The 24,068-nt window shown below is 52.1% G+C and overlaps 1 protein-coding gene across 1 annotated transcript in view; it reads left to right on the top strand.

Annotated features, from left to right (window-relative positions):
- Nucleotides 1–22,723, top strand: part of unc13a (unc-13 homolog A (C. elegans)) — a 28,310-nt gene extending 5,587 nt beyond the window's left edge. Inside the window, exons 4-42 of the mRNA XM_067230357.1 lie at nucleotides 14–131; nucleotides 404–527; nucleotides 610–680; nucleotides 791–845; nucleotides 1,370–1,396; nucleotides 1,824–2,022; nucleotides 4,641–4,938; nucleotides 4,969–5,399; nucleotides 5,635–5,716; nucleotides 6,655–6,701; nucleotides 6,804–6,882; nucleotides 7,125–7,199; nucleotides 7,474–7,693; nucleotides 7,904–8,131; nucleotides 8,269–8,410; nucleotides 8,750–8,919; nucleotides 9,232–9,347; nucleotides 9,856–10,019; nucleotides 10,156–10,309; nucleotides 10,491–10,559; nucleotides 10,684–10,773; nucleotides 10,945–11,079; nucleotides 11,165–11,298; nucleotides 11,566–11,651; nucleotides 11,770–11,896; nucleotides 11,998–12,094; nucleotides 12,842–12,985; nucleotides 13,143–13,226; nucleotides 13,349–13,426; nucleotides 13,694–13,782; nucleotides 14,003–14,149; nucleotides 14,562–14,685; nucleotides 17,856–17,885; nucleotides 18,630–18,686; nucleotides 18,772–18,852; nucleotides 19,063–19,210; nucleotides 21,806–21,898; nucleotides 22,016–22,175; nucleotides 22,435–22,723. Coding sequence (XP_067086458.1) covers nucleotides 14–131; nucleotides 404–527; nucleotides 610–680; nucleotides 791–845; nucleotides 1,370–1,396; nucleotides 1,824–2,022; nucleotides 4,641–4,938; nucleotides 4,969–5,399; nucleotides 5,635–5,716; nucleotides 6,655–6,701; nucleotides 6,804–6,882; nucleotides 7,125–7,199; nucleotides 7,474–7,693; nucleotides 7,904–8,131; nucleotides 8,269–8,410; nucleotides 8,750–8,919; nucleotides 9,232–9,347; nucleotides 9,856–10,019; nucleotides 10,156–10,309; nucleotides 10,491–10,559; nucleotides 10,684–10,773; nucleotides 10,945–11,079; nucleotides 11,165–11,298; nucleotides 11,566–11,651; nucleotides 11,770–11,896; nucleotides 11,998–12,094; nucleotides 12,842–12,985; nucleotides 13,143–13,226; nucleotides 13,349–13,426; nucleotides 13,694–13,782; nucleotides 14,003–14,149; nucleotides 14,562–14,685; nucleotides 17,856–17,885; nucleotides 18,630–18,686; nucleotides 18,772–18,852; nucleotides 19,063–19,210; nucleotides 21,806–21,898; nucleotides 22,016–22,175; nucleotides 22,435–22,723 — 5,062 coding nt within the window. The remainder of the gene's footprint in view (nucleotides 1–13; nucleotides 132–403; nucleotides 528–609; nucleotides 681–790; nucleotides 846–1,369; nucleotides 1,397–1,823; nucleotides 2,023–4,640; nucleotides 4,939–4,968; nucleotides 5,400–5,634; nucleotides 5,717–6,654; nucleotides 6,702–6,803; nucleotides 6,883–7,124; nucleotides 7,200–7,473; nucleotides 7,694–7,903; nucleotides 8,132–8,268; nucleotides 8,411–8,749; nucleotides 8,920–9,231; nucleotides 9,348–9,855; nucleotides 10,020–10,155; nucleotides 10,310–10,490; nucleotides 10,560–10,683; nucleotides 10,774–10,944; nucleotides 11,080–11,164; nucleotides 11,299–11,565; nucleotides 11,652–11,769; nucleotides 11,897–11,997; nucleotides 12,095–12,841; nucleotides 12,986–13,142; nucleotides 13,227–13,348; nucleotides 13,427–13,693; nucleotides 13,783–14,002; nucleotides 14,150–14,561; nucleotides 14,686–17,855; nucleotides 17,886–18,629; nucleotides 18,687–18,771; nucleotides 18,853–19,062; nucleotides 19,211–21,805; nucleotides 21,899–22,015; nucleotides 22,176–22,434) is intronic.
- The last annotated feature ends 1,345 nt before the right edge of the window (nucleotides 22,724–24,068 follow it).

The raw sequence follows: 24,068 nt of genomic DNA, 5'->3' as shown, positions 1-24,068 counted from the left end.
TTCCCACCACCAGTGAGATCAGCAGGCTGGACCTGGGGCTGACAGTGGAGGTGTGGAACAAGGGGCTGATATGGGACACCATGGTGGGCACCCTCTGGGTTCCTCTGCACAGCATCAGACAGTCCAACGAGGTACTCGTCACTCCTCTGGTCTGGTCTAGACTGGTCTGGGCTAGACTAGACTAGACTGGGCTGGGCTGGGCTGGTCTAGACTGGGCTGGTCTAGACTTGTGTCGGCTGGGCTGGCCTAGACTACTGATCTAGTGTAGTCTGGTCTGGTCTGGTGTAGACTGGTCTGGCCTGGCCTACTAACACTATTTGTAAGTGGCCTCGTATCTGGATGAGGGTGTTTGCTAAATGAAGAAAATGTATGGTCCCCCCCCCCCCCATCCTCCCCATCCCAGGAGGGGCCAGGTCAGTGGCTGACCCTGGACTCTCAGGTCATCATGGCGGAGAACGAGATCTGTGGAACCAAAGACCCCACCTTCCACCGAGTGCTGCTGGACACACGCTTCGAGCTGCCGCTAGGTGTGTGTGTATGTGTGTGTGTGGAGAGAAAGTGTGTATGCGTAGAGTGTGTGTGACCTGTCTGACCCTCTCTGAATTCCAGACATCCCGGAGGAAGAGGCTAGGTACTGGGCCAAGAAACTGGAGCAACTCAACGCCATGAGAGACCAGGACGTAAGGCATACCTCCATCCTCTCCGCTCTTCCCCTCTCCTCTCTCCTCTCCTTGTATCATTCAATGTTGGGAAACCAAGTGTAGTGATGATGTTGTTGTTGTTGTGCCAGTATGGTTACCAGGAGCAGCAGGAGAGACCACTGCCAATACCAGCCACACAATGCTGTAAGTGTTCCCATCAATACATGCATCTAGTCCTCCCTTCTTCTCCTCTTCCCTCTTCCTCCCCCTCTACTCTTACCCCTCTTCCTCCAGTATCATATCCTCCTCTCCTCCTCCCGCTGCTCTCCTCCCTTCCTCCCCCTTCTCCACCTAGGTAGGAAATGAGAAAAGGGAGAGAAGGAAAATGCTGACAAATGGTCCTAGCTGACAGGCAGGGCTGAGAGAGGGTGATGGATGGGTGTTAACAGGCGTGGTTTGTGCTGTCAGACTGTGTGTGTGTTCTTTGGGGATTTATGGGGCGTCTGGTAGCTTTGTGAGTGAGAGTTGTAGCCGACAGAGCTATACATACACACACACACTCACGCACACAGACACACACACACAAGCAGGCCACTAGGTCAGCCATCCTTCTGCCCCTGTCTGCTCCTTCCATGTACTTTGTTTTTATCCCTCCCTTCCTGCATCTCCTCCCTCCCTCCCTGCATCTCCTCCCCCCAGACCTTATGTCTTCCTGTGTGTCCTTGCAGGTAACTGGAGCTTGTGGGGAGACCAGAGTGAGTATCATCCTCACCATCTTCTCCTGCTAGGGTCTGGTCTGGTCATGACTAACCTGGTCTGGTCTAGACTGGTCTGGTCTAGACTAGTCTGGTCTGGTCAAACCTGGTCTGAGAGAGAGAGCTCTGCCTAATCTCCATCAACACCACTTCCGTTTTAAACCTAATCCAATCACATTACATTTTTTTATGCTTGTAAAAGTAATGTCTCAGAGGGCTGCACAGATGCCCATAGATCAGCACCTATAACCAACCTAAACCAATCAACCAACCATTAACGAGCCAATTCAATAAACAAGCAGTATTATGAAATAACTGACCACACAATCCCCAGCCAATACAAATTAAGTGTCACATCTGAACCGACCAATGAAACGCAGGATCTCCTCCCTGTCAGCCAATCGTGTGTGTGTGTGTCCCTGTGCAGACGACGACCCGGACAGTGCGGTGGACGACAGGGACAGCGACTATCGTAGTGAGACGAGCGCCAGCATGCCCCCACCCTTCTACACCACCTCCCAACCCAACGCCTCCGCACACCAGTATCCAATCAGAGGCTCCCAATTCGACGGCCCCTACGACGAGGACTTCGGAAACGAGCTGGATTACGACCAGAGAGCCATGAGGTACACACACACACACGTACAGAAACAAGAACAGACACATGGGCACGCACACACACACGCATACACATGAGCACATTCTAAAGAAACACGTACACACACACGCACACGCACACACAGCCATGACACCACCACTAAACTGTATACTGTTGCTCCAGCCCTGGCCTGTTTACCTGTGCTTGTCTCTCTAGCCACAAGGAGCAAACAGCCGTCTCTGGCGAGTGTGTGTGTGTGTTGTTGTTCTTTCCGGTTCCCATGGTAACCCTCCAGGGAATGGCCTCAGCATACAATCCGAGAAGAACCCCCTGCTCCTGTATGGTCCTCTGTGTGTGTGTGTGCGCGTGTGCATGTGTGTGTGATTGCACACGCATGTGTGAGTGTACAAAAACAGAAGTGTGTTTTTGGATGTGTGCAAATGTTTTGGTTCCAAAGGTGCAAAACCACCCAAACGCTTGTCTATCATGGTGAGGGTGAGAGGTATAGCTGCATAAAGAGCCCAGCCCCTCCCCCTTCCCCCACCACCACCCTCCTCACCCCCCACCCCTCCCAAACAGATTGTGTTGTTCTAGCCCATCCAAGTTGATGGCTAAGCAAAGCTTCCTCTGTACTTGAAGAGAAAGGTTCTTTAACTGTTCTCTGGTTCCACCTGTTGGAGAACCCTCTTATATAAAACTAGACCCTGGTAGAGACTACTGTTGTTAAATTGATCTAGAAAGATTTTCCTTTGAGGAAAGGGTTCTCCAGAGCAGGAACAATTAAAGAATCTGTTTGGGCATCCTTAGGTTCTTTCCAGAACCTTCTCTCTAAGAGTGTTCCTAACCCTGTGCTGTGGTTCTGAGATGATGAGTCTTCATGCAGAACTTGGATCAGACTGGAGGTTCTATTGGGTTCTGCTGTCTTTGAAAGCCTTGGACTGTGGATTCTACTGATACACCTCTCCTCCCTCCCTCCCTTCCTCCTCCTCCTCCTCCCACTCCCCTCCTTACCTCTCCTTCTACTCCCCTTCCACCTCCTTCTCATCCTCCTCTCCTCTGGTCTTCTTCCCTCTTCTCTTCTTACATCTCCTCCTCCTCTCTTCCTCTCTTCCTCTCCTCTTCTCCTCTATTCTTACCCCTCTCCTCTTCCTCCTCCTCTCTTCTACTCTCCCTCCTCCTCCTCCTCTTCCTCCTCTCCACCAGACGGTATGATAGCATAGACTCCGCCACCAACGATCAGAGTGATCTGGACTCTGGTTCGAGCCGTCACACCAGCCGCCAGTTCTCCTTAGACAGTAGGCTCTCTCTCTCTGATAGGTGGGTCTGTGCACCTTCTCCTCCTCCTCCTCCTGCTCGGCCATCTTGTCCTGGTGCCGCTGTGACGTCAGTACTGGCCTTGTCCCGTTCTCCTCGCTCGCCCGCTCGCTGTGCTTGCATGGATGTTATCCGGTGGTCCTCCTATCTCTCCTCGTTTCTCTGTTTCTCTCCCTCTCACTATCTGGTGTATGTTTTTTGTTGATATTGTTGATACTGTGACCCACCGCCACCCCCCCCCCCCCAGCCCTCAGGCCCCCTCCCTTGCTGGCCTCCTGGAACAGTTGTCACGGCAGCTGTTGCCTCCCCCCCCCCCCCCCCCCCCACACACACACCCTCTCCAGTGGGTGGTGTAACACTGTTGTGACTTCCTCGGTCTGTGAGTTAATGTGAGGTGAGCTGTGTGTGTGTGTGTGTGTGTGTGTGTGTTGTGGAGGGCTGGATGCAGTGTGGCAGTGACAGCTTGTTATTGCTCTCTCCTGTGTGTGTGTGTGTTGTGGTGTTGTGTGGTGTGGAGGGCTGGATGCAGTGACAGCCTGTTATTGTCCTCCGGTGTGTGTGGCAGTGGGAAGAGTTTCTTGTCTTTCTGTCTGTCTGTAACATGGTGATTATGCAGCCAGCAAGCAAGCTGGAAGCAGACCGGCTGGCAGGCTGGCAGACAGGCAGGCTGGCAGACAGGCAGGCCGGCAGACAGGCCGGCAGACAGAGAAGCCGCCAGGCAAACAGACAGGCAGAGAGACAGGCAGAGAGACAGGCAGGCAGGCAGAGAGACAGGCCGGCAGACAGACAGAGAGACAGGCAGAGAGACAGGCAGAGAGTCAGGCAGAGAGACAGGCAGAGAGACAGGCAGAGAAAGGGAAGAGGCAGGGAGGGATGGGCAGAGAGAGCGGAGGGGGGGACTGAGGGGAATAGAGTGTCAAGGGACATAATTTGTCAATGCTTGCATCATGATTGTGTATAGAGGTTAGGGTGTGTTTGTGTGCATCGTGTGTGTGTGTGTGTGTGTGTGTGTGTGTTGGTCTTACTCTCTTTAATAACCTTGATACATGCCATAGGACTCCCTAATTGGTTAAGAGTCTCTCCTGCTGCTCCAATTGGCTGACTGTGTTCCTTACTGGTCAATCCTCTCTGACTCATGTCATCCCTCTAGAAAACTAACCCTTAAATAACATGTCTTTAAATTGTATCTGTGTGTGTGTGTGTACGTGTGTGTCATCTGCCTGTGTGTGTGTATGCCTGTGTGCTTGCATGTGTATGTGCGTGCACAATGTGCGTGCACACTGTGTGTGTGTGTGTGCTCTCTTGTACGTGTGTGTGTGTGTGTGTGTGTAGCCCCACAGGCAGCAGTCGCTACGCGTCCTCGGGGGAGCTGAGTCGGGGAAGCTCCCAGCTGAGCGGTGCGTTCGGCCCGGACGACGGGGACAGCCTACGTGGGTCGGAGTTCTACGAGGAGAACGACTCTTACCACTCCTGCCACTCGTCTGTCAGCTACGGGAAGGGTTCCCCCAGCTGGGACCCCGAGGACGAGGGGCAGGTGGTGTACAGCGACGAGGGGGGGTACGTGAAAGACGGTGGGGAGGAGGGGGCCATATACGAGGGAGAGGGAGCAGTGTATGGGGGGGTGGTGGGGGTGGAGGGGGTGGTGGTGGTGGGGGAGGAGGTGTACCACTACGAGGATGAAGAGGAGCTGCCGTACGAGGAGGATGAAGACCTCTACCCTCTGGAGGGGGCCCTGAGCGAAGACCAGGAAGCCCCCTACACCCCGACCCCCCCTACAGCTCTTGCTCCGCCCGAGGGCGCCTCCGTGCGACCCCCGTTTGAGAAACAAGCTTCCCTTCACCAGCGGGTTCCTCCCCAGTCCCAAGCCCAGGACCAGCTCCCCTCCCTGGACACCAACAGCCAGGAGCAGCCTCCCCAGACCACAGCCCCCACCATGCCCATCTTCACCCCCAAACAGCCCCCCCTCGCCATCCTTCAGGACCAGGAGCCTGTCCCTGACACCCTGCCCCCCCTGGATGAAATCCTACCTGTAGAAGAGGAGGCTCCGGTCATAGAGAGCCCCTCCACGGCCCCCCCAGAGAAGGCAGAGGAGCCCCCCCTCCACAGGTGAGACCAGGGTCAACAACTGACGATGATGATGATGATGATGATGATGATAATCATAAAAATAATAATAATATGCTCTGATCTCTGAGAATCTCTTTCCTTTCTTTCTGTCTCTCCCTCCTCGCCTCTCTCCTTCCTCTCCTATTGCCTTCTCTTTCCCTCCTCTACTCTTCTCCCTCACCTCCCCTCGTTCCTCTTCTTCCTCCCCCTCCCCCAGGAGGGAGGTGATGGAACCTGGTCCAGCCAGGGCCAAGGCCAACTGGCTCCGACTCTGCAGCAGAGTGCGACTACAGCTGCAGGAGGTACCACTGTGTGTGTGTGTGTGTGTGTAGGAGGGAGTGAGTGAGTGTATCCTCCCATCCTCCCGCATGTTGGATGTCTCAGTGCTGGGCTGCTCTGGTCTGATGGACCTGACGGTGATCTCCTTGTCGGGTCTGCCGTCTCCGACCATGACTCAGCAGTTTTTATGATTTGCCTCTTTTAGTTGTTGTTTTTGTTTCCCCTGTTTATTTGTTTGTTTGGATGCTGTTTGTGTGTGTGTGTTTATCATCTCATAATTTGTTTTCAGTTATTTTCCATCCCCATAGCGATTTGCATGCTCCATTCTTATTGGCTGAGGCTGGAGCACACTCACAGGTGGGTGTGTATGAGGTCAGACACTGGCGTGTGTGTGTGGGTGTGTGTGTGTGTGTGTTATGCTCTGCTCTGAGCATGCACAAATTGACTGTGTTCCGATAGATTGTATTAGAAGGATAGTGACTGTATTACAAATCTCACTTTAATCTAATTTCACTCTCTCACACACACACACACACACTCACACACACACACTCGCATACACACACTCACGTATACGCACTCCGACTTCCTTTTGACGTCAATGAGTGTCTCTCTCTCTCTCTTTCTCTCACTATGTTTATTTGCTGTCTAGTTGCATTATGGAAGCCACTTATTAACAGTGCATTATTGAATCAATTACTCCTCTGTTAACTCTCCCCCTTAACCTCCTCCAACCCTTCCACCCTTTCTCTGTCTCCCCCTCCTCTCTCTCTCTCTCTCTCTCTCTCTCTCTCTCTCTCTCTCTCTCTCTCTCTCTCTCTCTCTCTCTCTCTCTCTCTCTCTCTCTCCTCTCTCCTCCTTCAACCCTTTCTCTCTACTCTCTCTCTCCCCCACTCCTCTCTCTCCCCCCTCCTCTCTCTCCCCCCTCCTCTCTCTCCCCCCCTCCTCTCTCTCCCCCCAGGCCAGAGGAGAGTCAGTGGGTATCTGCTCTCTGCTGCTTTCAGCAGGGTAAGTATCACCGTGTGTGTGTCTATGCGTGTGTGTGTGTGTATTCCAGACGTGATGGTGGTGATGATGATGATGATGATGATGATGGTGTGTTTTCTCCAGGGTGGGAGGGGCTCTGTACAGTATAGACAGTATGCCAGACCTACGTAAGAGGAAGGCCATGCCTCTGGTACGAGACCTGGTGAGTTCCACACACCATTCCTGTGTGTGTGTGTGTGCTTGGCCATGTCTAACTTTATCCCTTTCTCCTCTTCCCTTCTCCCTCCATGCTGCAGGCTATGGTAAGTAGCTCTCTCTGAAGAGAGCATGTTGTTATTGTCGAATACACACAGTACACTGACTGGTTCTCTCTCTCTCTCTCTCACTCTCTCTCTCTCTCTCTCTCTCTCACTCTCACTCTCACTCTCACTCTCTCTCTTCCAGTCCTTGGTGCAGAACTCCAGGAAGGCAGGCATCACATCAGCCCTGGCCTCCAGCACTCTAAACAACGAGGAGTTGGTCGGTGGATCTTCACTCTCTTCCACAAATCCATATATAAACTATATATATTCTAGGATATATTACTCTAACAGAACAATAAGTAATCGATACATTTTAATGGATATTAATCAATCTTTGATGGATGTTTTCCCACTCAGTCAAGTCTTTCCGACCTCGGCCCACTCCTCTCCTCCTCTTCTCTTCCTCCCCCCCTTTTCTTCTCCATTTTAACGTGTTCATCCTTCTCTCCCCCCGCCCCTCCTCCCCTGCGGCCCCCCTCCCCTCCCCACAGAAGAACCACGTGTACAAGAAGACCCTGCAGGCTCTCATCTACCCCATCTCCTGCACCACGCCCCACAACTTCGAGGTGTGGACGGCCACCACGCCCACCTACTGCTACGAGTGCGAGGGCCTGCTGTGGGGCATCGCCCGCCAGGGCATGCGCTGCACCGAGTGCGGCGTCAAGTGTCACGAGAAGTGCCAGGATCTGCTCAACGCAGACTGCCTGCAGAGTAAGAGAGGACGCGTGTGTGAGATGTGTGTGTGTGAGAGATTGTGTATGTGTGTGAGAGAGGTGTTAGGTCTGTTTCTGAGGTCTCCCCCATCTGTGTTTCCCTGAGAGAAATACATTAGTCTTCTCCCTCTCTCTCTCTCCATACGCACATGACCCCTGACCTCCCACGCCTCTTGACCTGTGACCCCCCTCCCCTCTCCCCCCCCAGGAGCAGCAGAGAAGAGCTCCAAGCACGGGGCGGAGGACCGCACGCTGAACATCATCATGGTCCTGAAGGACCGGATGAAGATCCGCGAGAGGAACAAGCCGGAGATCTTCGAGCTCATCCAGGAAGTGTTTGCCGTCATCAAGGCCACGCACGTCACCCACATGAAGCAGATCAAGCAGAGCGTTCTGGACGGGACATCCAAGTGGTCCGCCAAGATCAGCATCACAGGTGAGGGAGGGGGGGGGAGGAGGAGGGGAGGAGGGACGGGATGCAGAGAGGGAGGATGGGATCTCACACACACACATTGACCTAACTCTGACCCCTGACCCCTGAGTCCAGTGCCTAACTCTGACCCCTGTGTCCAGTGCTGTGTGCCCAGGGGCTCCAGGCCAAGGACAAGACGGGCTCCAGTGACCCCTACGTCACCGTCCAGGTGGGTAAGACCAAGAAGAGGACCAAGACCATCTACGGAAACCTCAACCCCGTCTGGGAGGAGAACTTCAACTTGTGAGTTCACACCCCCAGTCTATACCATCCTACATGGTCATATATACTGTGTATAGGCTGCTAGAACTTCAACTTGTGTGTGGAGGTGAGTATGTAGATGTCATATTAGAATATAATATTTTCTCTTTCTGCCTTTAGTTTTATGCCTCAATGGAGATGTTTGCTAGCTATGCCAGACAAAGTTAATTGCCCAGAATGACCTCTGTCCTACTCTGCTCGATGATAAATAAACCACTTTTTAAATATACGGTATAAATGCAGGAAAGGGATGAAAATAGAATAGACAAACACAGTCTGATTCAAGCCATCTCTCTCACTCTGCCCCCCCCCCCTCTCCAGTGAGTGTCACAACTCATCAGACCGGATCAAGGTTCGAGTGTGGGACGAGGACGACGACATCAAGTCTCGCGTGAAGCAGAAGTTCAAACGGGAGTCTGATGACTTCCTGGGTCAGACCATCATCGAGGTCCGCACGCTCAGCGGAGAGATGGACGTCTGGTACAACCTGGGTCAGTACCTGACTGGCTGGTTTAAACCTGGACCAGTACCTGATTGGCTACTTTAAACCTGGACCAGTACCTGATTGGCTCGTTGACTCCTTTATGTTTCAGATTCATGTTTTGTATCAATTTCGGAGGTTTCAATAGGATTTAGATGATTTAGGATTTAGTGATTATGACTTCCATGGACGGAAGGAGGGTTAAACCTCTGTGTGTACCTGATTGGCTAGTTGAAATATGTGCTGATAGAGGATTGGCTCTGGTTGGCTGTCAATGAGCTGATTGGCTAACGCGTGTGTTGTGTGTGTCACGTCCTATTAGACAAGAGGACAGACAAGTCGGCCGTGTCGGGCGCCATCCGCATGCACATCAACGTGGAGATCAAGGGGGAGGAGACTGTGGCGCCCTACCATGTCCAATACACCTGCCTGCACGAGGTTGGTGTGTGTGTGTGTGTGCTGATTCATTCATCCTCAATCCTAAGAAGCTGAATGGCCTTAATTAATGATTCATAAAGAACAGAGCTCTGTCCTATTCTTTCACACACACTAGACGGTAAGAGTGATTAAGTGAGCCAAGTTCCGAGTGACGGTAGTATTGACTCTCTCCCTTTCTCTCCCCCCCCTCTCTCTCTCCCTTTCTCTCTCTCTCCCCCCCCCCCCCCCTCTCTCTCTCTCTCTCTCCCCCTCTCTCTCCCTTTTTCTCTCTCTCTCTCTCTCCCTCTCAATCTCCCCCCCCCTCTCTCCCCCCCCCTCTCTCTCCCCCCCCCCTCTCTCTCCCCCCCCTCTCTCTCCCTTTCTCTCTCTCTCTCTCTCTCTCCTCTCTCTCTCCCCCCTCTCTCTCCCTTTTTCTCTCTCTCTCCCTCTCTCTCTCTCTCCCCCCCTCTCTCTCCCTTTCTCTCTATCTCTCTCTCTCCACCCTCTCTCCCCCCTCTCTCTCCTCCAGAACCTGTTCCACTACGTGACAGACATCCAGAACCCCGGTGTGGTGAAGATCCCGGATGCGAAGGGGGACGACGCGTGGAAGGTCTACTTTGAGGAGACGCCCCAGGAGATCGTGGACGAGTTCGCCATGCGCTACGGAGTCGAGTCCATCTACCAGGCCATGACGTACGTGTGTGTGTTTAAGAGAGTGTACTCATGCTCTGTCTCACACGTGTGTGTGTGTTTAAGAGAGGGGACGCGTGTGTGTGTGTGTGTTCTACTCTCCAGCATATCTAAACTGTGTGTGTGTGTTTCCCTCCAGTCACTTCGCCTGCCTGTCGTCCAAGTATATGTGTCCAGGCGTTCCCGCGGTGATGAGCACGCTGCTCGCCAACATCAACGCGTACTACGCCCACACCACACAGGCCGCCAACAACGTGTCCGCCTCCGACCGCTTCGCCGCCTCCAACTTCGGCGTGAGTGTGTGTGTGTGTGTGTGTGTGTGTAGGTAGGTAGGGTGGATGGGGTGGTGTGTGAGCATATCTGAGTGTGTGTGTCTCCCTGTAGTCGCTTTGTCACTAGTCAGTTTTATACAGTGAGCTCAAAATGAACTCAATACATCTTCAACTGTAACAAGGCTCGTGTTTACGATTACAGAAAGAACGTTTTGTGAAGCTTCTGGACCAGCTGCACAACTCTCTGAGGATAGATCTGTCCATGTACCGGGTAACCTCTCTCTCCGTCTCTTTCTAGCTCTCTTTTTCTTCTTCTTCTCTCTGTGAAGGAGGCTGATATGTTCATCTGAAGACACACACACACACACACTGTTCATGGTGCCTTCTCTCTCCAGAACAACTTTCCTGCCAGCAGTCCAGATAGACTCCAGGATCTCAAGTCCACGGTGGATCTTCTGACCAGCATCACCTTCTTCAGGATGAAGGTACCGCTCCCGCTCCCCCTCTCCCCTCTCTCCTCCATGTATGCCTGAGTTAACCCAACAACCTGACCATAGCTAGCCTGGTAGATAGCTGGTGTTGGCATTGATCTATCTAGAATGTGTCTCTTGAGTTATTTCACCTCATTCTCTCCCCCCCCCCCCCCCCCCCCTCAGGTCCAGGAGCTGCAGTCCCCCCCCAGGGCCAGCCAGGTGGTGAAGGACTGTGTGAAGGCCTGCCTCAACTCCACCTACGAGTACATCTTTAACAACTGTCACGAGCTCTACAGCAGAGAGTACCAGACTGACCCGGTAAGCTGTGTGTGTGCTGGGAGTGTAAGATGTGTGTGTGTGTCTGCTCGCGTCAGTGCCTAAGTCTTGTGACCCCTGACCCCAGGCCAAGCAGGGTGTGGTCCCACCAGAGGAGCAGGGCCCAAGCATCAAGAACCTGGACTTCTGGTCCAAGCTCATCACCCTCATCGTGTCCATCATCGAGGAGGATAGGAACTCCTACACACCCTGCCTCAACCAGTACGCACCTCTCTCTCTCTCTCTCTCTCTCTTGTCAGTCTGTCTCTCTCTCTGTCTCTCTGTCTGTCTCTGTGTCTCTCTACACCTCTGTCTCTCTTTCTTGGCCTCACTTTAGGAATGGGACTCGAATTCAGTTTGGTCCTCAATGTTGTATGGACATGTCTTTCTCCTCCACACCTCCCTCCTCGATCTCTTTCTCTCTCCCTCCCTGTCTTCTCCCTCCTCCTCCTCCCACTCTCTCTCTCCCTCCCTCCATCTCTCCCCCAGGTTCCCCCAGGAGCTGAATGTAGGGAAGATCAGTGCTGAGGTGATGTGGAACCTGTTTGCTCAGGATATGAAGTATGCGATGGAGGGTAAGTAGTGCGCACACGCACACACACACACACTTAATCAGTACATACACGACTTTGTGTGTGTAATTGATTGTGCATGTGTTGTAAGCTGTTCTAATGGAGTGTGTGTTATCCTCAGAGCATGAGAAGAACCGGCTGTGTAAAAGTGCTGACTACATGAACCTGCACTTCAAAGTGAAGTGGCTCTACAACGAATACTGCAAGGACCTGCCCTTCTTCAAGAGCAGAGTACCCGAGTACCCTGCGTGAGTACACACACACACACACACACACACACACAACAGCTCTGGTTTCAGTTTAGTTTGAGCATCATATCTGAAGTCCCGCCCCCTGCCCTCACCCATAGGTGGTTTGAGCCGTTCGTCATCCAGTGGTTGGACGAGAATGAGGAAGTGTCCAGAGACTTCCAGCATGGCGCACTGGAGAGAGACAAAAAAGATGGGGTAAATTTCTCCTCTTCTCCTTCTCTACTCCTCTTCTCTCCTCCTCTCTTATCCTTACCTTCACTCACCTTTAACTATGAAAAACTTCAGACTAAGTTTGTCCTGTGTTTATCTTTTTCTCTACCTCCTCCTCTTCTCTCAAATGAGATTTGGGAGAAGTCTACATGCAGCTATGGAGACTGACAGGAAAGTGTGTGTGTGTGTGTGTGTGTGTGTGTGTGTGTGAGCGTGGGTTTCAATCTCCTGACTCTCCTGGAGATCTATTAATGGTCTAGTTCCTGACCAATGGGAGCCGTCCTCACACTGACTACCCAGTAGCCCCTGCGGCACACAGGGCAGACACAAACTCACCTCTGAGCCAATTAGAGCCGTGCAGACAGAGGTGCTCCCAGCTGGGCCTGTCTGATTAAAACAGCAGGTCCTCTTCCTCCTCCTCATCCTCCTCGCCTGAAAACTAGACCAGACCAGACAAACTCAAAAACCTCTTGCTCTCCCTCCTCCTCCCCTTCTCTTCCTTCCTCCTCCCTCCCTCCCTCCTCCAGTTCTGATATTTTATCTCTTCTCCTCATCCTCCTCTCTATCCTCTCCCTTTCACCAGGTCTAACTCCTCCTCCTCTTCCTCTTTCCAGGTCTAACTCCTCCTCCTCTTCCTCTCTCCAGGTTTAACTCCTCCCCCTCTTCCTCTATCGAGGTCTAACTCCTCCCTTTCCTCTCTCCAGGTCTAACTCCTCCTCTTCCTCTCTCCAGTTCCAGGTGACGTCTGAGCATGCTCTGTTCTCCTGCTCGGTGGTGGACGTTTTCTCCCAGCTCAACCAGAGCTTTGAGATCATCAGGAAGTTGGAGTGTCCAGACCCCCATATTGTAGGGCACTACATGAAACGCTTCGCCAAGGTACTCCGGCTTACCTCACTTCCTGTTGTTCTCCGTAACTCTTTCTGTAGAGGATGATGATCTCGGCTTCGAATGATGTTCCGGTTCTAGCCATGTCCTTGTTATTTGATGTTTCTGGTCATGTTCTGGGTCTGGTCATGTTCTGCTCTCTCCTCAGACGATCAGCAACGTGCTGCTGTCCTACGCCGATGTCATCTCCAAGTGTTTTGCCAACTACGTTACCATGGAGAAAGTGGTGGGTGTCCAATCGCATGCCAGGTGTAAGGAAGTATGGGATGAAGGGGGAGGGGGTGTAAGGAGTTGATGGAGGGAGAGATGGAGGGAGAGATGAGGTGGTGATGACTTCCTGTCTCCTGTCTTTAGCCCTGCATCCTGATCAACAACATCCAGCAGCTGCGAGTGCAGCTGGAGAAGATGTTTGAGGCCATGGGCGGAAAAAATGTGAGTGACCCCTTACACACACACACACACACACACACCCTGAACACACCCATGTCACAGCTGTGTGCGTTGGGCACTCTCTCTCTTGCTCTCGCTCTCTCTCACTCAGGTTGGTGACCTACTTTCAGTCTCTGTCTTGTTTGTTTGGTCGTGTTTTCTATAGCCTGTGTGATGGCCATGCCTCTCTGACAAGCTCTCTCATTGTATGCATGTGTGTATTTGCCTGTGTGTGTGTTTGTCTGTGTGTGTGTGTGTGTGTTTGCCCAGCTATGTGTGGAGGCCAGTGACATCCTGAAGGACCTTCAGGTGAAGCTGAACAACGTGATGGATGATCTGAGCAGAGTGTTCGCCACCAAGTAAGAGCCGACACACACGTTAACACACACACACACATGGTTACACACACGTGCACACACACACACACACACACATGGTTACACACACGTGCACGCACACCCACACACCCATGGTGACACGCACGCTCGAGCTGATGGGACACTCCAATCCAAGATGCAGCATACACAAAGTATATCATGCATTTTGTGTATCTCTGCTTGCTTGCCCGTGTGTGTGTAGTTTCGCGCCCCACATCGAGGAGTGTGTGAAGCAGATGGGGGACATCCTGGCGGGGGTGAAGGGGAGCACCAACGTGGGCAACGCCAGCAGCGTGGCACAGGATGCAGACAACGTGCTGCAGCCCATCATGGAGTTCCTGGACAGCAAGTAGGAGATCAGGCCTGTGTCTCTCTATCTCTCTTTCTCTCTCTGTCTCTCTCTCTCTCTCTGTCTCTCTCTTTCTCTCTTTTTCTCTCTGTCTCTCTCTTTCTTTCTTTCTTTCTTTCTTTCTCTCTCTCTCTGTCTCTCTCTCTCTCTCTCTCTCTCTCTCTCTCTCTCTCTTTCTCTTTCTCTTTCTCTTTCTCTCTCTCTCTGTCTTTCTCTTTCTCTGTCTTTCTCTCTCTCTCTGTCTCTCTCTGTCTATCTCTCTCTCTTCTCTTCTGTCCTCTCTCTCTCCTGCTTGAGTCATCTCTTGGCTGGTGATGTCGGTCTGGCACTCTTTAAAATGCACTGTTCCCCCCCCTCTCTCTCTCTTTCCCCTCTCTCTCTCTCTCTCTCTCCTCCTCCTCCTCCCTCCTAGCCTATCCCTGTTTGCTAAGATCTGTGAGAAGACTGTTCTGAAGCGAGTTCTGAAGGAACTGTGGAAACTGGTGATGAACACCATGGAGAAGACCATCGTCCTGCCCCCGCTCACCGACCAGACGGTAAGGACGCGCGCGTGCTCGCGCGCACACACACACACACGGGCACGTACGCATACACGCATCACCTACACATACGCTACAATACACGCACATACCTGTCGTATTATACATGTATTCTTATCATACACACACACACTCACAGATCACCTACTAAACCGATACACACACACACACACACCTGTTACGCATACCTATCTTATCTCACACACACACAACCCTCCCCGTTGCCCTGGCAGCTTTAATTAACACCAGAATGGGACTGAAACGATGGACATTTCACTCCAACACAACATGGCCGCCTAGCTGCTCCAATCTGTCTGACGTTGGAACAGACCACCAGCTACTCTTCATCCTTACACACACACATACACCACGCACAGATACTTCTCAGCCCTGAACACACACACACACACCTCCCCTGCTCCGACTAAAACGAGCCCAGTCTCCCACTCAGCAGTTTTCTGCCGACCCAGACAGGGTTAAGGAGTGCACCATATCATTCTGACCCTGCTCCACACTGCTCTCCAGAATGCTACACTTAGGCCAAACCAGCAAAGCCTCCTCCTCTTTCACCTCCTCCTCTTCCTCCTGCTCTTCCTGTTCCTTCTCCTCCCCACCTCCTCTCTCTCTCTCTCTCTCTCTCTCTCTCTCTCTCTCTCTCTCTCTCTCCTACTCTTCCTCCTCTTCCTTCCATCTGGACTAGCGTGAATTTGGAAAAACAGGATATTCACATCTGAGGTCATTCTGGAAAGCAGCTGGGCGTTTTGTTTTGTTTAAATATATATATGTTCTCATTTATGTTTGGTAATAGAGAGACTCCATACTATTCTTTGCTAGACCGCATATTACTGTCCTTGGTCCCTAGCTCCCTGGCCTCGCTTTCTGACCTGCCTCCTAGTCCCTTAGCTAACCTCATACTGTATAAATCCTCCATGCTTATCTCCTAACTAACATCCTAGCTCTAACCACTAGCTCCCTTCCCAGCATCCTAGCTCCCTAACTCTGGATCCTCAGCTTACTCCCTGGCACTCTATCAAGCCCCCAATCACCCTAGCTTTCTAGTCCATAGCCATCCCGCAAGCCACCTAGACAGACCCATAGCCTCCTATCTCACTCCCTAGCCTCCTAGCTCCCTCCCTAGCCTCCTAGCTCCCTCCCTAGCCTCCTAGCTCACTCCCTAGCCTCCTAGCTCCCTCCCTAGCCTCCTAGCTCACTCCCTAGCCTCCTAGCTCACTCCCTAGCCTCCTAGCTCCCTCCCTAGCCTCCTAGCTCCCTCCCTAGCCTCCTAGCTCCCTCCCTAGCCTCCTAGCTCCCCCTCCCTAGCCTCCTAGCTCACTCCCTAGCCTCCTAGCTCGCTCCCAAACCCTCAACCCCCTAGCCTGCTCCCTAGCTTCCTAGCACCTTAACCTCCTAGCACCCTATCTCCCAAGCCGTCTAGCCAGCTCTCTAGCTCCCTAGCCATCTAGCTAGCTCCATAACTCTGTCCACCCCCCCACCACCACCTGATAGCCGCTTGGCTAGCATCCTAGCCACTTAGCCCTATAGCGCCCCCCTGCTGCGTGTTGATGCTGATTGAGTTGCTGTGCAGTGCTCCCAGCTTAGCCCCTTAGCTAGCCTCCCATCTTAGCCCCCTACATCGCCCCCCAACTAGCTCCCTAGCGCTTCCTGCTGTGTATTGATGGTGACCAAGGTGCTGTGCAGTGCTCTGACCCTTCTCTTTGGTTGTCACCACGTCTGCTCCCTGTGCTCACCCTCCTCAGATGATTGTAAGTACGACACTCCTGCGTGTGAGTCTGTCTGTCCGTCCACAGTCCGTCAATGCAAGGCGGCCAGTCCACCGCTGAATGTGGCTGCTACCTCCCCCCCCCCCCTGTCGACCCCCCCCTCCCGAAACCTGTCGCTCTTTCTTTCACACTCACTGTCTGTTTCCTCTTCTGTCCGTCTGTCTTTCTTTCTTCTCTCCTCTTCTTTTCTGTCTTTCTTTCTTTCTCTTTTATTTCTTCCCCTCTTTTCCTCTCCTCCCTCCATCTTTGAAGCAGCAGTCGCATGGTGCATTCCTGACTGATACTCGCGTAGGCCCCGCCCGGTTTCACCACCTTATCCAATCAGGAGCCTCTCCTCCGTCTGCAATCCCCTCTTGCTCTCTTTATCTCCTTTCTTCCCTTCTTTCCTTGGATCAGGAAGTGTGGGGTCACTGTTCTAACTCTCCCCTGGTGTTGCCTTGTTCTCTGCATCGTGTCCCCGGGTTACCCACCCCCCACCCTCTCTCTTTCTAGCTCTCTCCCCCCCAGACCCCCCCCCCCCCCTCCACTCACCCCTGTCTGTAGTTCTCCCCCTCCTTTATGTGGGTCTGTTGCTTGTCTCAACCGAGGTCAAGTGTACTGTACTGTAATGTATTATACTGTAGTGTACTATCCCATAATGTACGATATAGTAGTGTACTGTATTTTAGTGTACTAGTGTACTGTACTTTAATGTAGTGTACTGTACTATGCTGTAGTGTCCTGTACTGTACTATAATGTAGTGTACTGTACTATGATGTACTGTTCTGTAGCCTTGACTCAAGTGAGAGGATGTGGCTGATTAGGATGTTGACAGTAATGATAATGCTAGTGTTTTTTGCATTGTTACAATGACTATATTGATAAGTTATGCATTTACAAGTCTCTCCCACTGGGCGAGAAGAGCTTGGTTTCACTCACACAGTACCGACACTTTAAATGTTATAACTTTATTTATTAATACTGTATTTATTTATATTTTGATGTGTTTATCAGCTCCAGTAGTTGAAGCTTTTCACAGAGAGGCAGTGACCAATGAATAGAGGTTCTTGTTTTCACGATACTCAGCTTTGTATCCAGTTACCGTGTCTGGTCCAACATGTACCATACACACGGCAGATCTGATTGGCTGTGACGAGTATCCACCAACCAATCAGGCTAATTGTGACCAAGTTCCGTTGAGAACTTTGGAAACCAGGAAGTGGTCGGAAGGATGACATCACAGTTCGGCTGGACACTCCAATCAGAAGCAGGAGTGTGGAGCTCTTCCGTCTACTCTCACACTTTCCCTACAGTTTCTAGATATGTGCTCTCTCCAGATGTCAACCAATGAGAATGTGGGGAAAACCCTACTTCCTGAAGTATTAACCAATGTCTTCTCTTTACAGGGGAGGGTGAAGAATGCTTGTCACAGTGATGTAAGGACCAATCCCCTCTAGCTCAATGTGTCCTGTCTCTCTCCTCTCTCCGTTCTCTCCTACGTGTGACTGCTCGGTGTCTCCTCAAACAAAGCCGTGGAAGCGGACGTTTCTTACCTTTGTTTTTAAACAGCTGTCTTTCCTCCATCTGGTTAACTGTAGTAGAACCCTCCTCCCACCAACTCCTGTCTACCCCATCTACCCCACTGTTTTCCTCTTTATCTATCCCTCCATCTACCCCCCACCCCTCCATCTACCCCCCTCTCAATCCCCCGCCCCCTAGTGTGTTAGCGGCCTCTCCTACCTCCTCACTTTCGGCCCCCTGGGGTAGGACCCTGAACCAGGCCTCCTCGCATCCGCCTGTTGATCCGTGGTTGTGTGTTTAGAGTTGGTAGAAGGTTGTGTGAAGACTGGCCAGTGCTGAGTGATGTATGTGCTAGCAGAGTAATGTTACGGGCTGCATATATCACTGTGGTGCCTCTGCACAGACTGTCTCAGGCTGCCCTGTACTCTCACCTGTTTTGTGTGCGTGTGTGTGTGTGTTACACAAGCTGAGCTGTTTTCTTCTCCCCTCCACAGCCTTGTCTTGCTTACTTTGTCTTTGCAAGCTTGTGTGTGTGTGTGTGTGTGTTTGACATTCATCTGTATGCGCCTTTTGCCCTTGTTAATGATAATCAACGCTTTCCCTCTCTCTACCCCCCCCCCCCCCCCCTCCATTCTCTCTCTCTCCTTCTACCTCTCCAGGGCACTCAGCTCATCCTCAGTGCAGCCAAGGAGTTGGGACAGCTCTCCAAACTCAAGGTGTGTACGAGAGGATCTATGCATGTGTGTCAGTGTGTGTGTGTGTGTGTGTGTGTGTTAACGTCACTCTCCTTGCCCCCTCCAGGAGCACATGGTTCGCGAGGAGGCTAAAGCTCTGTCTCCCAAGCAGTGCGCTGTGATCGAACTGGCTCTGGACACCATAAAGGTAACCATTCTAGTACCTTCCCCCAGTTCCACCACCTGGTTTAGAACCTTCACAAGCTCCACCACCTGTTCTAGAACCTTCACCACCTGTTCTGGAACCTTCACCACCTGTTCTGGAACCTTCACCACCTGTTCTGGAACCTTCACCACCTGTTCTGGAACCTTCACCACCTGTTCTGGAACCTCACTCTGTCTGTGTCTGTCTGTCTAGCAATACTTCCATGCAGGCGGGGTGGGCCTGAAGAAGGCCTTCCTGGAGAAGAGCCCTGACCTGCTGTCTCTGCACTACGCCCTGTCCCTGTACACACAGGCCACCGACAAGCTCATCAAGACCTTCATCCAATCCCAGAACCAGCAAGGTACAGTTGGGGGGGGGGGGGGGGGGGGGGGGGGGGGGGGGGGGGGGGGGGGAGAAACTAACCTGATCTAGACTGGGCAGATCTAGACTATATTTGGGAGATTTTCTCTCACTCTCTCTCCTCCATTCCTGGATGTAGTGTTACATAATAGTTATTGTCTCCATGGAGACACGGGTACAATTTTGTAAGGCGGTGTAACAGACCATTTTAGGTGTGATTGTGTTAAACCCCCCCCCCTAGCCCACATCTCTCCACCAGTCCACAGAGCTATATGGAGTAGGAGAGAGCTGACCTTCTACTGATTTAGCTGACACTTTTGTCCACATCAGCGTACAAACGATGCATGTAGAAACCAAAGCACAACATCAAATGTCAGAATTGTCCAGTTCTAACAGTCTTTCGTTGGTCGTTGCTGCAGGAACAGACTGTGTTTGCAGAGGTCTTGAGACCAGCTGCTCCTGTGTCTGGTCTCACCAGCTGTCTGACTAGGAGATACTCTCACTGGGCTGTTTTATGTTATTTAGTTTTGCTGTCTGACTCCCAGATATGTATCTCTCTATTACTTCTCTCTCCCTTCTCTTCCTTTCTCTCGCCCCCTCTCTTTTTCTCTCTCTTCCTCCCTCCTTCCACTTCTCCCTCTCTCGTTGTCTTTTCATCTTTCTCTCTCCCTCTCTGTCTTTCTCTCTGCCTTTGTCTCGCCCTCTCTGTTTCTCTCTCCCTCGCTCCCTCCTTCCACCTCTCCCTCTCTCTCTTGTTGTCTTTTCATCTTTCTATCGCCCTCTTTGTTTTTCTCTCCCTCTGTTTCTCTCTCCCTCCCTCTCTCGCCCTCTCTGTTTCTCTCTCTCCCTCTCCCTCTCTCTCCTTCTCTCCCTCCCTCCCTCTCTCCTTCCACTTCGTCTGGTGACCAGTCTTCGGAGGAAAGGGAGTGAGGTTCACCACTAGTGAGGATGTGTACCCAGACAAGGGTATGTCGGGACCCCCCCCTTGGGGGTGTACCCCCACCCCACCCCCCCCCCCCCTCGGCCCACGACCCCCATCGCCAAGACAGGGGGCAAGGGAAACACTCCACCCCCCCACCTCCACCCCCCATATGCATCCCAAAGACCACCTGCCTGCTCAACCTAACTCCAACCTCATCCTAGTACGCACACACAGCACACACACACAATACTGTACACATTACAACGCACTGCTTGTTTAACCTAACCCACCACCTCATAGCAATGCACACATGTACTACACACACCAAGTACACCACACTCCTCCCAATGAGCGTCCACTGGCATGTGAACCCGTGTGGGGGTTAGCGCCTGAATGCAGTCATGCATGTGGCGCACACACACACCTCCCTGTGTGTGTGTGTGTGTATACATACCCAGTATGTATGCAGAGGGATGAGGCATGCTGGTCTGGGGGGAGTCAGACTACATGCATTGAGAGGATCCCTCATCTGGCATGGACCACAGAGCCTGAAGAACCTGACGTGTGTGCGTGTGTGTGTGTGTGATTTACTTGCGTGGGCTCGGAGATGGAGGTTCTTGCCTGTGTTCACCCATCATTTGATGAGGATGACGATGATGATGACACTTGGGTCAGTTTGTCTGGGAGGGTCCCCTGTCCTTGCCTATGCCCTAGTAAAAGCCCAACACACACACACACAGACTGGAAAAACACACACTCCAAAGTGAAGTTAGGTTCCCTCCAGCAGAGACACGAGGTGACAGGGCGCCCAATCAGCTGTTTTCCCCGAGGTCAGGTGGTCACGCAGTCAGTCAGTGTAGATCAGTGCTGATGAATTCATCTGACTGAAAAAACATTCCATTGCCTTGGTCTACTAGCCAGTCACACACGACTACACGCACACAAAAACGAATACACAAGCACACACTAATTTGTACTGAACCACACGCACACACACTAGTACACAAGCAAGCTGCCAGAGAAGAGACACACGTAAATTTACAATGTGTAAGGATTCTCACAACCTTCCAGGAGCCCAGCTGGTGCTGTTCTGAGCCCAACTGTCGAAAGAGTCTGGTTCCAACTCCATCCCAGGCTGTACATGTCACACAGACCGGTCCGAACCTCCTCCCCACCAGCCCTGCCTTGCAGACAAACAGATATGGAGCGTAAGTGGGCCTCCGTCAGGCCCAGAAGCATGGAACCCATGGGTCCTAGTGCCCTCAATCAGGGGGCAGGCTATCCTGTGGAGGAGAGGGAACACACACGCCCTGCCTGGAGCTTTTTCCTGTCACAATGAGATCATCTCGTCCCCTACACTGTCCCAAGGGACAGGCTAGATGTCTCCTGAAAAGTGTCCAGGCGTGTGTGTGCTACCACCCAGGATAGCTGAGGCTAAGGGTAGGGTGTGCTTTCCAACCTGCCCCACCCCACCGCATCTCCCTTCCTTCCTCAGGCAAGGGAGCAGGGTGGTGGATGATCACCCAGGTGGAAGCCTGGTCCTCCTGGTTGGAATCATCCCAGCATGAGCCTGTTTCCTGTTTGGTCTAAGGGCCTACTGGGGAGAAGTGGCACCTGTCCCAGATCCACTCCTCTGGGTCCTGGCTAACACCCTCTTTCTGTCCCCGGCTCCAGGGTCTGGCGTGGAGGACGCAGTAGGCGAGGTGTCCATCCACGTGGAGATCTTCACCCACCCCAACACAGGGGAACACAAGGTCACTGTGAAAGGTAGGTCTGGAGAAGATGGCATTATACTGTTCACACTAGTCTGCTATAAGAAGAGAATGACCTTCCTCACCTTCTGATTCTCCCCTGTACTCCCCCCCCCCCCTTCCCCCTCCCCAGTGGTGGCAGCTAACGACTTGCGCTGGCAGACTCAAGGCATCTTCCGGCCCTTCGTGGAGGTCTACATCATCGGCCCCCACCTCAGCGACAAGAAGAGGAAATACGCCACCAAGTCCAAGAACAACAGCTGGGCTCCCAAGTACAACGAGACGTTCACCTTGTAAGCAGCCGCGCCACCCAGCTACACCTTCTACCCTCAGTGGGGGTTAGGGACTGGGCTGGGTCAGGAATGGGTAGGGTGGGGGTTGGTTAGCATTAAGTTGGGTAATGTTGGGGTTGGTTAGCATTTGGTAGGGCTAGGGCTGGTTTGGATTTGGTTGGGATTAGGGTTGGGATTAGGGTTGGGATTAGGGTTGGGATTAGGGTTGGGATTTGAGTTTTGACCGTTTCTCTGGTGTATCTCCCCCCCGCCCCCCTAGCACCCTGAGCGCAGAGGTGGGCCCAGAGTGCTACGAGCTGCAGGTCTGCGTGAAGGACTACTGCTTCGCCCGCGAGGACCGCACGGTGGGCATGGCGGTGATGCAGCTCAAGGACATGGCCTCCAGGGGCAGCGTGGCATGCTGGCTCCCGCTGGGGAAGCGCGTCCACATGGACGAGACGGGCCTCACCGTGCTGCGCATCCTGTCGCAACGCAACAACGACGATGTCGCCAAGGAGTTCGTCAAGCTCAAGTCCGACCAGCGCTCCGCGGAGGAGGGGCGAAGCTAAAAGGGAGGAGGGGGTCTGTAGTCTTTCCACTCCCCCCCCCCCCCCCCCCCCCACACGGCGCCAACCGGAGGCGTGGAGGCGTCACTGCAGAGCCGCCACTGTCGAACAGAGCTAGGTCAAATGCAATGTGCTAAATGCTGTGAGGAAAACCGATAGGGCTGCATTTTCCCCACCCAGGTCAGTTCCACGTACACTGACATAAAACAAGTGCACGTAACATGTTTTCGTACACTTCCTAGTATTTGATCTGTGTGTTTGACCCAGGTCTGCCTGTAACTCTCCACACACACAGCGCCACTCAGTGGTGTGGAAGGGTTACTGCAGCGCCACTGCCAACCAATCACACCCACCCCTAAATCTCACTTCCTGTCTTTCTGTGGGTGAAACACTGACCTCCTGAATCCTACTGCCAGTCACATGAAGATGCTAACAAATAGATTTATCATCGTAACACAGAGTTACAAAGCAGGGATATGTATAGCTCAGTAGTAGAACATTTGACTGTACATCAAAAGGTTGAATCACAAAAGTAAAAAAACATTGCATATTACGTTACATCAATAAGCTATATAGTATACTTTATTAACTCTTCTCCTCACATCCATTACACAGCGGTCAGTATTTTAAGATGGCCACAAATCATGCAATCTTTCATGTGTACGGGACAAAGAGTTTTAACACATCTTGCAGGCTTGAGAGTCTGGGACATTTCTGTTTAAACCTGCACCGTCAAACAATAAGCTACAACCTGCCATGTGTAATACCCATCAACTGTAGGCACAAAAGCCTACAATGTCTAGACCCCATTCTCTGTTGGAACAGACACCTGCCATGTGTAGATCCCTTTCTCTATAGAAACAAAGATCTGCCATGCCTAGACCCCATCCTAAGTAGGAACAGACACCTATGTCTAGATCTTTCTCTGTAGGAACAAAGACCTGCCATGTCTAGATACTATCCCCTGAGGGACCAGAAGTGCCGCTAGATAATCAATTGTATCAGCCAATAGGAACGCTAAGCACAAGACCTATTGACTAACCAACCAATCAGCCAGAGAGAAACTTCTGCTGGACGCTGTAGTCCTCTCGGCTACCCAGGAGGAGAGCAAATGTAGATTTACATATTTGTATGTAGCACAGTATAGATATTACGAATCGTTAATGATTTATACACATATATATATATTCAACGACTGTAAAGGACGATACCAGAAAGTTTGAAAAAGTGTCTACCTACCTGTCTGTATGTTGTCTACCTGTCTGTCTACCTGTCTGTCTGTTTACCTGTCTGCCTGTCTAGCAGAGCACACTGCCTGATACCCTAACGGCCTTCTCTTGTCAGTCCT

The sequence above is a fragment of the Osmerus mordax genome, chromosome 27 (assembly GCF_038355195.1).
Source record: "Osmerus mordax isolate fOsmMor3 chromosome 27, fOsmMor3.pri, whole genome shotgun sequence".
In the NCBI taxonomy this organism is placed as follows: Eukaryota; Metazoa; Chordata; class Actinopteri; order Osmeriformes; family Osmeridae; genus Osmerus; species Osmerus mordax.
The sequence above is the reverse complement of the archived record's forward strand: the minus strand, read 5'-3'. Positions and strand labels throughout refer to the sequence as shown.